The sequence below is a fragment of the Cimex lectularius genome, unplaced genomic scaffold, assembly GCF_000648675.2.
Source record: "Cimex lectularius strain Harlan isolate CLEC.00 unplaced genomic scaffold, Clec_2.1 scaffold8, whole genome shotgun sequence".
NCBI lineage: Eukaryota > Metazoa > Arthropoda > Insecta > Hemiptera > Cimicidae > Cimex > Cimex lectularius.
In genome coordinates this window covers 3117201-3132046 of record NW_019392656.1, presented here as the reverse complement: position 1 = coordinate 3132046, position 14846 = coordinate 3117201, and the positions used below count along the sequence as shown (strand labels likewise).

The 14846-nt window shown below is 35.4% G+C and overlaps 1 protein-coding gene across 2 annotated transcripts in view; it reads left to right on the top strand.

Annotated features, from left to right (window-relative positions):
- The window catches only part of LOC106664478, a 51234-nt gene that overhangs the window by 18729 nt on the left and 17659 nt on the right, over positions 1-14846 (top strand). For both annotated transcript variants that reach the window (XM_014390196.2, XM_014390194.2), the window contains exon 2: positions 6429-6688. In XM_014390196.2, coding sequence (XP_014245682.1) covers positions 6511-6688 — 178 coding nt within the window. In that variant the 5' untranslated portion in view covers positions 6429-6510. The remainder of the gene's footprint in view (positions 1-6428; positions 6689-14846) is intronic.

The following is a 14846-nucleotide window of genomic DNA, read 5'->3' as shown; positions in this document are numbered from 1 at the left end:
AGGTGATTTGACTAGAGAATGGTTATGATTTTTCTATTCTTTGCTCTATCTACTTGTATTTTATCTGTCTATCTGAACACGATCATAATGCACCAGTAGTGTATATAAACTAAATTTTCATAAACTAAATAAAACAACTGATAATATGATAAATCATACTAAAGTAAAACGCAATATAAGCAAAACAAGAAAAATACAGACACAATCACGACAAAGTTAGCTTGATTTTATCAATAAATGAATGTGTGGTGTTTAGTGACCGTTAGTTAATGATTATTTGAAGTTCGTGACGTGCGTTCTGATATGTGGCTTTAGAAAAACATTTTCTTTATCGTGCTAACGTTTCGGTCTTTATTGAGATCATCTTCAGGGCTCAAAGTGTTTGAGCCATTCTTGTGTGTCGTTTTAAGAATAACACAATTACGCAGAAAACAAACACTTTGAGCCCTGATTATGATCTCAATAAAGATCGTAACGTAACACGATAAAGAAAATGTTTTTCTAAAACCTACGTCAAACCAGACCGCACCTCACGATCTTCAAATAATCAATAAATGATGTTGATTCGTTTCAAATTTATCTAAAAATGTATTCATGTTTTTTTCCCTTGGAGTTCTTGGTGGTAGAGGGTGCATAATAATGGTCAGTTTGACATTTGGGCGGTCAGTAATTGCAGTTTACCACACATCTAAATTCTGATGACCAATAAATATTTGTAGACTGCAAATAGTATCATGACTTCATCCGAATTAAAAAAGACAGGGTTATAAATAAACAGGTTGAAATTTGTTGGAGTAATTCGAGATGGCATGAGCGCTATTTATCCCGCTTAAGTAGGCCGTCCAAAAGAATGCCTCTTCTTGTTTTTCGTAAATCCCTGACGTACTACAGTCTTACAAAGCCGGTCAAAAAGTGTGCTCAGTTTGAGGATGAAATTAAGGAGGAAGTGAGACCAACTTTTTTTATGAATATCCTTCATCTGCGATTATTTGATTAATTCCGTTAAAAATTTGTCAACCTTAATTTTTCTTTGAATACATATTTCCCTGTGATATACAGGTCTGGCCGAATGACTGCAAAACTCACTAAAATACTTAACACAGAAAGGTTGAAAATATTGAAATAAATGTCAAAAATGTAGCTTGCTTACACGCTCTCTACAAGGAGTTACATCGAGTTTTTTCTGCTTGCGAGATAGAATTCGGCCCAAAATGTATCCAGTTGTCATACGAGATTGTCCGATTCTAAGTCTGATAAGAAAAAACACATTTCTGTGGTTGTTGAAGGCTATTGGATCTATTGGATCAATACTGATACACTACCAAGTTTACCATTGATTGCTTAGTCTACTATCTAGTTTATCAAACATGATTATGTAAGTTTATTTATATAGTCGAAGAATAATAAGCGGATCAAAGATATCCTATTTTGATCTATTAACTATTTTTGGGAATTAATCTATTGATCATTTTCTCCGTGTGTCTTCGCTATTTGCGCCTAAATAATATTGTCCGAAGATGTGAAAGAAACTTGTCTTCATGTACGATCATTAATCATAGCCGGACAAGACTCTCGTGTGTTATAAAGAAAAAAAACACGTAATATCGAAATTTAATTTGCCCCGTTGGTCGAACGAAATGATTAATTTCGATCTACGCTTCATCGGTCAATAACAATCAATTCTTTATGAAATGTCAATTTTTAATATGTAAATATCTTTATCATGAAAGCGTGTCAGATAATCACTGAAATTGTACATACATGTGTTTTCGCGGTGTCCTTCCTAGTGACGGACGTAAAGCGAGGACAGGCGGACCAGAACTAATAGATTCGTTCAGACCGATGCCAATGGACAATGTGCGATTGTGTTGAATCGTATTGTCTTGGCGTTTCTGTGAAAAGGTTACAGTAAAACCAAATTGACTATTAACCAAGTAAAATTTCTTAAGAAAACGTCTGTTTTACACCATCAAATACTTTCAAAATATTGCAAGTTATAGAACGGGTCATCCTGATTCATGGTACAGCGCAAGAAAAATTCATACAAATAAGGCAGTGTTGTTGGTAACAAAACTGATTTTGTATCGTAGATCATCTCCGTCATAGGCAGGACGCTGTTAAATTGTTTAAACGGGATCTTAGGAAAACAGTCAATTACTCACTGGATTGGATAAATATCAAGTAATTGATCCTCTGGGGCCATTGGAGACATCCTGTTATTACAGCGCAACTCTTCCCGACATTCTTTGATTAAGACGGCAAATGCAAAATTGAAAAGAAGAAAAAATTAAAAAAGGGTCGGGTTAAATTGATTTTGTTTTAGGAAGTTCCCTCTCCCCTAGTTTGGCCACCTTGGCCTGCATATCATCGTTAAATCTGACAGATCTTTTCGTTTTTTTGTCATCTTCAGTGGTGGATGTCCGTTCCTGAGAGACTAAAACAGTGAGGCATAACAAAATTGTCGGAAACGACCAAACAACATAGCAAAGTTCAATGGATTAGTTATTCAAAAAACCAAAGCAGAGATTTATTTAAAAGATGATTTATAAAAAAATTCACCACTGAAATTCTAATTACAGGCTTGGTGGGTGCGTGTAAGGAGAAACGTCGTGATCGGTCCATCTCAAAGGTCCAAGGACTCCGTTCTCCGTCATGCAACCAACAATCAAATTATGTTGCCAAATAATAGCACGACTGATAGTGCAGTTTTTGTTTTGTTTGAAAATCGTGGAACTTTCATCCTTCAGAGTTTTAGAAAGAGGGAATCGATGGAATATCGAAAATATTTCCTAACATTAACAGTTAAACTAACTATGTCAGTCTGCTTCATTGACATTCCTGGTGCAATGGAAGATAAAGCACTTGAGTGATTTTTTGTAAGAATCTGCCGGTTGATAATCCTGTAATCTGATCTTTTATAATTTGTACAAAATAAGACAAAATAACAAACAGGCATGATCACCAAAGATGGGAAAATGTCGCCTGACAGACAAAACCAGCGAAGGTGAACAGTTCGGTATTTATGAAGTTGCATGATTTGAAGATGGAATGTTTACGTTGGATAGTTGGATTTATTGATTTCATAGCAATCTTTGGCTATTCTATTAAGTGGAAAATAAAGAAAATGTTCTTCCGTAGTTTAGTCGTTTTTGGCATTTTGATCTGCCTATACCAACATTTTCTTTCTTTCAGACATGTTTTGGCTTTTCACTATCTTAAGTGGTAGGCTTATTTAGCGATATATGGTCCATGATGGATAGATTCCTCGTCATGTCAAGCACGGTTTGGCATTTTCTGTTGTGGGTTTATTTAGCTATATTACGATCAATTCTGGATAAATCATAGATAGTTAAGTCAATTTACTGATAGTCATAGATATAGCCTGGCCCTTTCACATACAGTTGGGCATTTTGTCAACTTCAGTCATTTTACCTGTTAAGGTTAATATGATATTTCTATCGTTCATGCTATCCATCTTCCTACATTTCTTGCTCCTGGAGAGTGCTGACAATGTGAGGACCAAAACAGCGAGTAACCGGAAACGACCAAGCTTGACCCAACTACAGGTTCACCACTAATGCAATATTTAGCTATCCTTTTAAGAAGAAAATGAAAAAACGTTCTTTTGAACTTAATTCGTCCATTTTGATCTGAATTTCCTCCCTGTTTTGGTCGGCCAAACGTGTTTCGGCATTTTGCCATCTTCAGTGGTGGGTTATTTATTTAAAATTTTCTTCCGTAGTGTGGTGACTTTTGGATCTCAAACACTCAAAAATGTGTTTAATGGCAAAATTAGCAGGGTTGGGCAGACCAAAATGATCAGAAACGAAAAACTACAAGTTTGACGCTTGTTCCATGACGAAAAGCGTGGAAAATGGACAGTTGAAAACCTATAGACATACCATTCAGTACTTAGCAAACTATCAATAACAACATACATTCTTATTGCATGCAATACAATAAAATTGGCGAACAATCAACGAAACATAAACATAATCTGTATTGGAGAAGGCGAGAAGCGGAATTCAAAGATACTGGAAAGGACTAAAGTACAGAATTCAGTTTGCAACATTGTATTTAAATTGTTAAAATGGTTTATTTTTTAGCCTTTTTAACATCCACTAAAGCTGGGCACACTGACGAATAGTAATAGATGATAGCGCAATAATGAGTGGATCCTCAAAGTTGATCAGTAATGATAAAAAATTCCACTAATTCCCCGACCAATCAGTTAAACTAACAGTTGTTAGTCTTTCTTTACTAGTTTCTTCGTTAGTGGGCATTTCAGTACAATATAATGACAGACCCGGGAGTATGAAATTGTTCTGAACGAATAAAGAACAGTTATAGTTTAAAAAAAATGAAATTACATTTTTGAAATTCTTAACCAACTGACGTTATTTTGAGTTGTTTAGACATTTTTCACAAAAAGTGGGCTTGTTGAGGTTTATACCCGTTTTACCCAACGTTAATTAACCAACTTGGTAATCTCCAATAATGGCCAATGGGTTTTGTTCGTAAGGTTGAAAATTAATATGCGCGCGACCATTATTACTTGTCTTAAGTTGTCTCAAGAGTTATCGGCGTTCCGTTAACAGCACACCTGCCCGACCTCGGGTACACACAATTGACAAAAATCGCACGACCCGACGGACCCAAAGTTTACAGAATGCCAAACCCCAGGCGTGAAAGGCACCAACTAAATATATTCAAATACGAGATGGTTATCGTTTTTTATTTCTCGTTGAAATAATTACAACCGTACGGGGAAACCGTTACCTGTTGGATTATAAATAGACGGGTTTGTTTCCTGCTTTCAATTCAAAGAGAGTCGATTAAACGTCCACTTCAAAAATATTACTCTTTAATTAAGCCACGTATTTCTGCCTTTGTTTAAAATAAGAATGTAAATTTGCAATTTTATATTAAACTACATTCCACTTATATTTTATAAAATTTTTAACAAATAATAATCTGCAATATTCGTTTAATATTTATACTAGATAGATACCGATAGCGCAAACATCTCTCTCTCTCTCTCTCTTAACCTCTTCCTCTTTCAATCTCCTTCACCCACTCTTTCCCCCTCTTATTATTGCTCTCTCTCTCTCTCTCTCTCTCTCTCTCTCTCTCTCTCTCTCTCTCTCTCTCTCTCTCTCTCTCTTTCTCTCTCTCTATCTCCTTCACCCACTCTTTCTCTCTCTCATNTCCTCTTTCAATCCCCTTCATCCACTCTTTCCATTTCTCATTATTGCTCTCTCTCTCTCTCTCTCTCTCTCTCTCTCTCTCTCAATATCTTCCTCTTTCAATCTCCTTCACCCACTCTTTCTCTCTCTCATTATTGCTCTCTCTCTCTCTCTCTCTCTCTCTCTCTCTCTCTCTCTCTCTCTCTCTCAATCTCTCAATATCTTCCTCTTTCAATCCCCTTCACCCACTCTTTCCATTTCTCATTATTTCTCTCGGTCTATCTATCTCAACCTCCTTCACTAACTCTCTCTCTCTTTCTCTCTCTCTCTCTCTCTCTCTCTCTCTATCTATCTATCTCTCTCTCTCAACCTCCTTCACTAACTCTCTCTGTCTTCCTCTCTCTCTCTCTCTCTCTCTCTCTCTCTCTCTCTCTCTCAACCTCTTCTTCTTTTCTCTCTCTCTCTCTCACTCACACACACTCCCTCTTAATTTCTCTATCTCTTAACCTCACTATCTGTCTGCCTTTGTCTCTCTTTTTTTGTATCTCTCTCAACTTTCTCCATCTACTTCACTCTATTTTTCTCTCTCGCTCCTTCCCACCTCTTTCTTGACCTGTACATTCTCGGTGATTCGGCCTGTCAGAACACGCATTTCGGCATTTTGCCATCTTCAGTGCACCGTTTGTACATTGTTGTTGTAATTTACTTGATTACATCCTTGGCCCACTACTAATTGCCTGACCGTCTAAAACAGTGAGGATAATCATACCTAAATTATTGAAAACGACCAAACTACAAACCAAGTGTCTTATCCTTTTCAATGGAAATTCTTTTTCTGTTAAATTATTTATATCAATCTGCTATATATTAGTTTTTACTATATTTTTCACTTTTAGATACACTAGTCGGGGTGTGTACTGTACTGCGCCCTTTAAGAGCTATTGTATTATATTTTTCACTATAACAACACAGTTTAGAAGTACATTTTTGCCGTGGTCAATTATAGCACAGTTTAGTGTGGTAATTTTTACAATGTGAACAAGATATCCACAATCTATATTGGTTATTACTGTATTATAGTTAGTTAACATTAGTAGAACAAGAGTACTTAACAGCCTTACAAGGGACCAACTTTTGTTGTTAAGTACATAAAAAAAATCAAGTCAAATTTTACTTTACTATATACTACTATCGATTTAAGCTTCACTAGCGTTTAATATAATTTTTTTTTTTTGGTTTCAGAGTGAGCTGACAGGCGCAAAACGTGCAGTGTTAGTTCAGTGAGTGGTGTGATGAAATGTGACGTGAACGCGGCATCGGGACGATGATAGAATGCGAGGAGCAGCGATGCGGCAGTGCGGGCCCACAGATCCTCGGGGGGCGGCGCAAACTGGAGGACGAGGACGTGCCGCCCCCGGAGTTGCCCCCGCGCCCCCAGCTCTGCCCCAGGCACCCCGACCGGCCCCATCAGGCCTCCATCGAAGCCCACCTCTCCAAGAAAAGTAAGATTAACATTACTCGAAAAACGATTAAGTGTTTTAAACAGGACCAAATTATATTTATATTATATTTGTAGTTATTGTTCAGTTTGCAATATGTATATTTAAATTTATATTGTTACCATTTAACAAATCTCTGCTATCTCCGAGGCAGTTTGCGAAGTTTTGTTTCCAAACTTGCACGGATAACGGAAAGGATTCGCAACCACTTCTGCAATCTAACATCTCTAATTTACAAGTAATTTGCAACTTGTACAATGGCTTTACTCACGCTTTAAATAGTGATTAAAATATTACTGATGTTTTAAGAGTCACTTTTCTGTGCCCCTTCGAAGTTTTTCTCCCTCGCCGGAGGATCCGTTTCATTAATTTTCAAATTCCTTTTCGAAATAACTGTTCATGATCGCCATGTTAGAAAGCGAACGAAACGAAAAATCGAAAACCCATTCCTGGGTCAGAGATAGAGGGCTAGAGGTCATCTCTGAGATGTAAATCCTTGTTTGACCCAGTGAGAAGAGGCGCACGAATGTAATTGCGATCTGGACTTATTTTCTTTTACTCTTCAACTTACGAGGGACGACGATGTTGATGGGATAAAACTTTTTTTGGTGATTCTACATTCCAAAATACCGGACACGTATGCGCCACTTTTTGTGTCTAGGCCCTGGTTTCGCCAAATTTTTTGTTGGTGTGTTGAAGGTGTTGAGGTGTTGGTTGAGATGAAAAAGTTAGTGCACGAGCTGGATTCGAACCCAAGACCTTCGGCTCGTATTCGGTATCGAAGTCACGATAGCTCAACTGGTTAAGCGGCCGATAGACGATCAGTATTATTGCAAAATATTTTGGGTTGTGCAATATAATTGATCGTGAGTAGACGATATTGAAAGTTCGTGCAATACATTGCACGATTGACGAAAAGTTGAAAATATATTGTACAACCTGGAAAATATTGCACCGTCTGTTGGCATTATTGCGCAATATCAGTCAGTTTGTGAAGTATCAACAAGTGGTACAAACTATTCAAGTTCATTACACAAATAAAATTTTGTACAATATTATTGAACGTCAAATTATTGTGCAATCTATATTGTACAATAATATTGACCGTCTATGGGTCGCTTAACAGCAGCGGCGTATCGAGCCGATATGGTCGTGGGTTCGAATCCAGCTCGTGACACTTAACTTTTTAATCTCAACCAAGACCTAAAAAAGAATTATTAATTGAAATATTAATATAGTCAATTAGACCACTAAACATAAATATATATTTTTTTAAAGTTGAAATTTTCCATTTTTTAATATTTTTATTTCGCTGTTTTGCTCCAATAAACTATTTGAATATATCATTTTACATCACTTTTTTTGTAATAGTAATAAAAGTGTACTAAAAGCTAACAAAGTTGATCAATAACCAAAAATTTTTTAAAAAACAAATATATCTCAAGTAAACTAGGTCATAATTTTTTTTCGCGAACGTAATATGAAATTTCGTTTTAGTTCTTGTAGAGACCCCTAAATTTAAATATTTGCTTTAATTTAAAATTAATCATTTTTTACCCCCAAAATTTTTCTGATTTTAAAGAGGACGTTAAAGGAATATCTGATTGAAACGGCTACAATTCAAAAACAGCTAAAAGGATTTTAAGATAAAACATACCATTTGAAAGAATAGGAACTTTTTAACGACGTATAGACCATTAAAATATATAAAATATTTTTATAAGAAAATACACAAAATAGCAAAATGTTTTGTCAGAAAATAACCTCTTTTTTGAAAATAGAAATAATAGTCCGAGTTTAATGTTTAATACAGTTATAAATTGCACTTGAAAATTTTTGTAAAACGAAATCATGAAAACCGGTTCACTAGGTTTTGAAAAAAACCAATGTATAGCTTTCACAGTTAAAAAATTAATTTACTTTTATGGCTTATTTTTCTTACATGTTTACTTATTTATTTATTTTAGTACATCACAGGGGATGACCCCCCCCCCCCAAGTCAGTACAGTCATATTACAATTTTTAAAAATTAAAAAGTACAAATATTAACAAAATCAATAAACTTATTATAATCACGACGACAAGCATTTATTTCGTTTCTGAATACATTGAATGAGGATCCAAATATATCTAAATTATGCACGCAACAGATTTCATTAAAGGCATTTTGAAGGAAAGTCATTGTACCAAATTTCCCATAATTAGTCCTATGAAACTGGGTATAAAAACTTGTGTCGCTGACGACAACTGTGAGTAGGGTCATGGAAAGTTATCCGACTGAGAAGTTGTGGGCAGTAGTAATGACCGTTTATCACCTTCAACAAGAAACATCCCCATCAACAGAGATCGATCCTGAAGGGAGAACATTTTGCACAGTTTCGACCATTCGTCAAACTCGTTTTCATCTCATTGAAGTCCTAACTTGTTTGTTAAAATATGCAAAAAAATCAGTATTTTGTTGACTTATCTATCTTTTTAAATTATACTAAATTAGAATATTCATTATATTCTGTTCGTCGTTGTTTTTATGTTAACCAAAAATAAATTTAATATACGAAAAATAATATTTTTTAATTTTCATCCCTGGCAAGAATTCCGCATGAATATTTTCACTCTTGGATATTTGGAATATTATTGAACTACACTAATCAATGTCAAAATATCTTCTGGCCTTTGCTTGCTAACAAACTTAAGCAGTTTATGTTGACAATGAGAAAATTTTTTCAAAATTTAATTTTAGTCGCAACGAGCAAAAATCATTATTTAGAAATAAAAAAATATTATTTTTGTCGTATTAACTTCAATCCCTCACTTTGTCTCTCACTGAATAACTCGACCAGTCCTTCAAGTTGTCGCACACTGAATGACTCGCTTCGTCCCTCACTTTTCAAACAATCTGTTGAAATGGAAATACTCTCTAAAAACAACAACACATGCAATCCATATATGTTATAATTGACCTATTTAATTATTTCAATTAGTTATACTTTTTATCTAAATTCTTGGTTGAGATGAAAAAGTTAGTGTCACGAGCGGGATTCGAACCCACGACCTTCGGCTAGCTAATCACGCCGCAGCTCTAACCAGTTGAACTATCGTGACTTCGATACCGAATTTGAGGCGAAGGTCTTGCGTTCAAATCCTGCTCGTGACACTAACTTTTTCATCTCAACCAAGACCGTACATAAAAAGGATATTTAATTTTTAAAAAAATTGTCGAAACCAGGGTCTAGTCACAAAAAATGGCGGATACGTGTCCGATATTTTGGAGTGTAGAATCACCAAAAAAAAGTTTTATCTTAACAACCTGGTCGCCCCTCGTAAGTTGAAGAGTAAAAGAAAATAAGTCCAGATCGCAATTACATTCGTGCACCTCTTCTCACTGGGTCAAACAAGGATTTACATCTCAGAGATGACCTCTAGCCCTCTATCTCTGACCCAGGAATTTGATCTGACCCAGGTGGATAGGATAAAATCTTTTTTTGGTGATTCTATACTCCAAAATATCGGACACGTATCCGCCATTTTTTGTGACTAGTCCCTGGTTTCGACAATTTTTTTTTTGAAATTAATTATTCTTTAATTAATTATTATGACAATTAATTATTTTGAGATGATCAAATGAGATGAAAAAGTCAGTGTCACGAGCAGGATTTGAACGCAAGACCTTCGCCTCGTATTCGGTATCGAAGTCACGATAGCTCAACTGGTTACAGCAGCGGCGTATCGAGCGTGGGTTCGAATCCCGATCGTGACACTGACTTTGTCATCTCAACCAAGACTTTAGATAAAAAGTGTAATTAATTGAAATACATGCAATAACAAACAATAAGTTATCTACTGACGAACTATAATTAATATGATTATTCGGAAATCGTGAGATGCGGTCTGGAAGGTGGACGTAGGTTTCAGAAAAACAGTTTCTTTATCAACACGGCACGCAAGAATGACACAATTACACAGAAAACAAACACTTTGAGCCCTGAAGATGATCTCAATAAAGATCGAAACGTTGGCACGATAAAGAAAATGTTTTTCTAAAACCTATGTCACACCAGAACGCATCTCACGATTTCCGAATAATCATAGACTAACGGTCACTAATCACCAATTATACTTAATATTTGGTTTTGACTGATTTTACCCATTTAGAATGTTTTTCTAATATATTTTTGATTCTGACTCGCCATACGTAAGTCGTAAAGAAAAAATATCCACAGGAAAGACAAAAACAGGAGGAAAAATTCTCGACTCATCCATATTTAACTGCACCTGGCCCCTCTATTATGCCGGTGTGCCCTTTTCTTGCCATCTGTTTCGAAAGTCGGAAAATACCCGGGTTGCACTTTATTATATCAATTACATTTGCAAAAGTAACTTTTTTGCCTCGAGCCCTCGTTAGGGAAAATTGGAAACGAATTGGACATGGTACCAAACTGTCGCAGTTTTTGTGTTATACTCTTGTTTGGATTAAACAGACAAAAAGAAAGTCCTTTGGTGTACAAAGAAATAGGCCACAAACAATAATCCCTAATACAAGTGCCTAGAAGTTATTAAATTTATACAATCGTCTATTTGCTTCTTCTCAATCGTTTATTTTTTTGATACCGTTTGATTGAAAATTACGTAATTCAAATGTCTATTTGTTATCCTTGTTAGAAAATCATTACATTAAAAAGTGAACGCAGAAAGCTATGCGACGAAAGGGTGAGCGAGGTAACGTCAAAGCATAGGTTCAATAATTTTGGCCCCATTACTAACGAAATATGGTGCCTTGAGAGAGACCAAAAGGCTAAATTACTACTCTTACTAAAGATTAGCATCATAGCTTTGTTTAATCAGTCGGTTCGGCCGATTTATAACTATTGACAGTGACTCAAAAGAAATCCTTAATGAAAGATTCCCCTTAAATCCTAACAAACTCATAGAATTAACACGTACGAAAAACTTGACATTATTAGTAAATTAACGTTTATTGGGTGAAGTTGAACTTATTTAGTAAATAATAATCACTATCTGGCGATTTATGTTGAGGTTGAACGTCAAAGACAATTTTTTCACGTCGCCAACGAAATTTGAGGACTTGCGATTGATGAAAAAGACTAAATTTCTTATCATTGATTAAAGTAAGACAATTTTTTTAATACACACGTTTTATCAGACAGTATGCGATAAAAATCTATCACAATTGACCTTCTTTCCCATAAATTAATGCTTAAAGATTTACAAAAATCATACAAACACGTTGAAATAACATTACAAAAATGTTAAACATATCAACAAATAGTTGTCTGTGATTGACAATATTCGCATTCATTATTGTCTAGGGCTTTATTGTTTTTAATCAATGAAAAAAAGCTTTAATGTTTATTTATCTGGCGAATTTATATTCAAGCTAGACGTCACTGACACTACGGTAATTTACCAACGTAATGTGAGGCCTAAAAACCTAAATTTTGCATCATTTTCTTAAGTAAGACGATTTCTCCTGTTTTAGAATTGTTTAATCTGTTGGGAATCATAATTTATAAGGATTAATAGTTGTTTCTCAAGAATTCTTTTTGAAGGTAGGATTTAAACGAAAATAGATGTTTTTTTGGTCCAACTTCCATTTAAGTTTTAACAATGAATTTAGCTTTTGTTTGGAAACTTTGAAGGAGATTTATCTTTAGTACTGTTGGATTGATTCTAGTTTGAACCAAGATTACACGAATGTCCAATTTTTTCAGCGATAACCACACCTAACAATTTCAGATAGGGCATATGGATGGGAATGATCACGTTTTCGGTATCGAGTTTCTTTCGTCATCGAATTGCTTAGCTTTGAATCATTCTATGAATCCCAAATTACAAAAATTACAAGCAAGGAAGCTGAAGGAGCCGATATTAAAAATGAAACCCGGCGGGAAGATTGTAATCGCTGGAAAATTTATGAGTTGTTTCGGCTTTAGTGTCCAATAAAAATGTCTTCTGAAGGAGCATAGGAGTACATAAATTTCTCAAATTGAGTTGTTCTTCTCGATACTACAACGGATTGTATAATTTTCAAATTCACCAAAAAATGCTAGGGCAATTAAAAGACAAACATATTACATGTGCATTACATGTTGTTCATGTTGATTGAAAAAATAAATAAAATAAAATAAATAAATTGCAGGTGGTATTTCTAAAGTTTACGTTTGCATTAGTAAGTAAGCTCATTTCTTTTTGAAATGCAAATGATGATATATTTTCAGTTTGTTTTCTTCTTCTCTTTTGTATGCTAGTTTCTCTGTTGGTTATCGTTTTTCAATGTTTCTTGTTTGTATATTTGTATGCTGCTTGACTCTCGGTTGGTTTGCATAACTACTGTGCGTGTTTGTAAGGTTTGTTTATTTGATTGATTGTTTTGTTAATTTTGGCTGTTACAAGGTTTGTCTGTAAGTAGACATTAGTCTATTCGTATCTGTGCTAACTACTTATATATTATTTGAGTTTTTTGGTATTTTTGTACGTTTTGTTCGGATGATGTTGTTTTTCTGATTGCATTTGTTTAACATGTGCTGATAATTTTTGTATGAATGGTTGTTCCTTAATTATTTATGACTTTTAACTTTCCTTGTGCTGTATGAGTTACACACATTCTTCACTCTCTCATTTAGGCAGTCATTCACTTCGCCCCTAACTCGCTCGCTTACTCATTCACTCAACAACTCACTAGTTCAGTCATTTAATCAATCGATTCACTCACCTTCAACTTAATCAATTGCTCAGTCCTTCAATCATTAACTAACCAAATTACTCGCTTAGTCACTATCTATCTCAGCCTCTCACTTATTCCCCCACATTTACTCGCTCATTGAATCACACACTCACTTAATATCGCTCATTCAATCACACACTCACTTAATATCGCTCATTCAATAACTCACTCAGACAGTCCCTCATTACCTTATGCACTCTCTCACTTGGTCACTCACTGAATAACTCGATCAGTCCTTCATTTTGTAACTCAATGAATGACTAGCTCAGTAACTCGGCCAGTTCTTCACTTTATCACTCACTGAATACCTCGATTCGTGCTTAACTTTGTCACTCACTGAATTTCTCGGTCAATCGCTCACTTTGTCACTCACAGAATGACTCGCTTAATCTCTCACTTTATCACCCACTTAATAACTCGATTCGTTCCTAACTTTGTCACTCACTGAATTACTCACCCACAGAATGACTCGCTTAATCTCTCACTTAATGCTGGATAACACGTCAAGTCCATCACTTCGTACTCACTAGGCAACATGCTCAGACCCTTACTTTGTCACTCATTGAATAGCTCGCACACGTATTAACCCAATCACTCACTCCTTCACTTAAAAACAACACACTGCTTTGCTCGTCATTGAGGTTAAAGGTCGAAGTCCAGATTCAACACTTTTTACCTCGTTACTAACAAAATATGAGGCTTTGATCAATGAAACGACTAAATTTCTCATCAGATAACTCGCTCAGTCTTATCTTAGTCACTCATCAAGAGGATCACTCGCTAGGCGCTCACTCACAAATACATTCAGTTGCTCGTTACTCTCTCACTCTTTCTCTTTATCATTCCTACAAACAATTGATAGCTTTGATTTATACGTACTCGTATATGAGAGATCCAGCACGACTTGGAATTTAAAAAATCCTAATAGTTTATTAAACCTCCACCATACATCTTTCCACATTTCATTAATGGATAACCACAAGTGCGATGTATGAGGTTTATTTAATTGATTTTATAACTGTTTAATATTTACATTTACCAATTTTGTTAAATAAAAACACTTCCTGATAATGGACCGTCGGAGGGGTATCTAGGGAAAGCATCTGGGACCGCCTGCGGCATGTTCAAATCTATTTCCTTATGTAATACGACTACATAAGAACATAATTGCCACCCTTTTAAATGGGCCGGGCTCTTCTACGTTAAGACGTTGTTTAACGTAATTATCGGGGATGCCCATCTGTTCGTTTAGTCGGATTTTCAAAGATGGGACGAAATTCCGAGAACCGTTTTATTTATAGCGACTTATGCTGTTGACAGGATGTGATACTTGACGCGCATCCATGCTGAAAGAATAACGATAAATTAGTCTGCTCTTCATAGAATTGTTTTTATGTTTATGTTATAGTTCATCCTGGT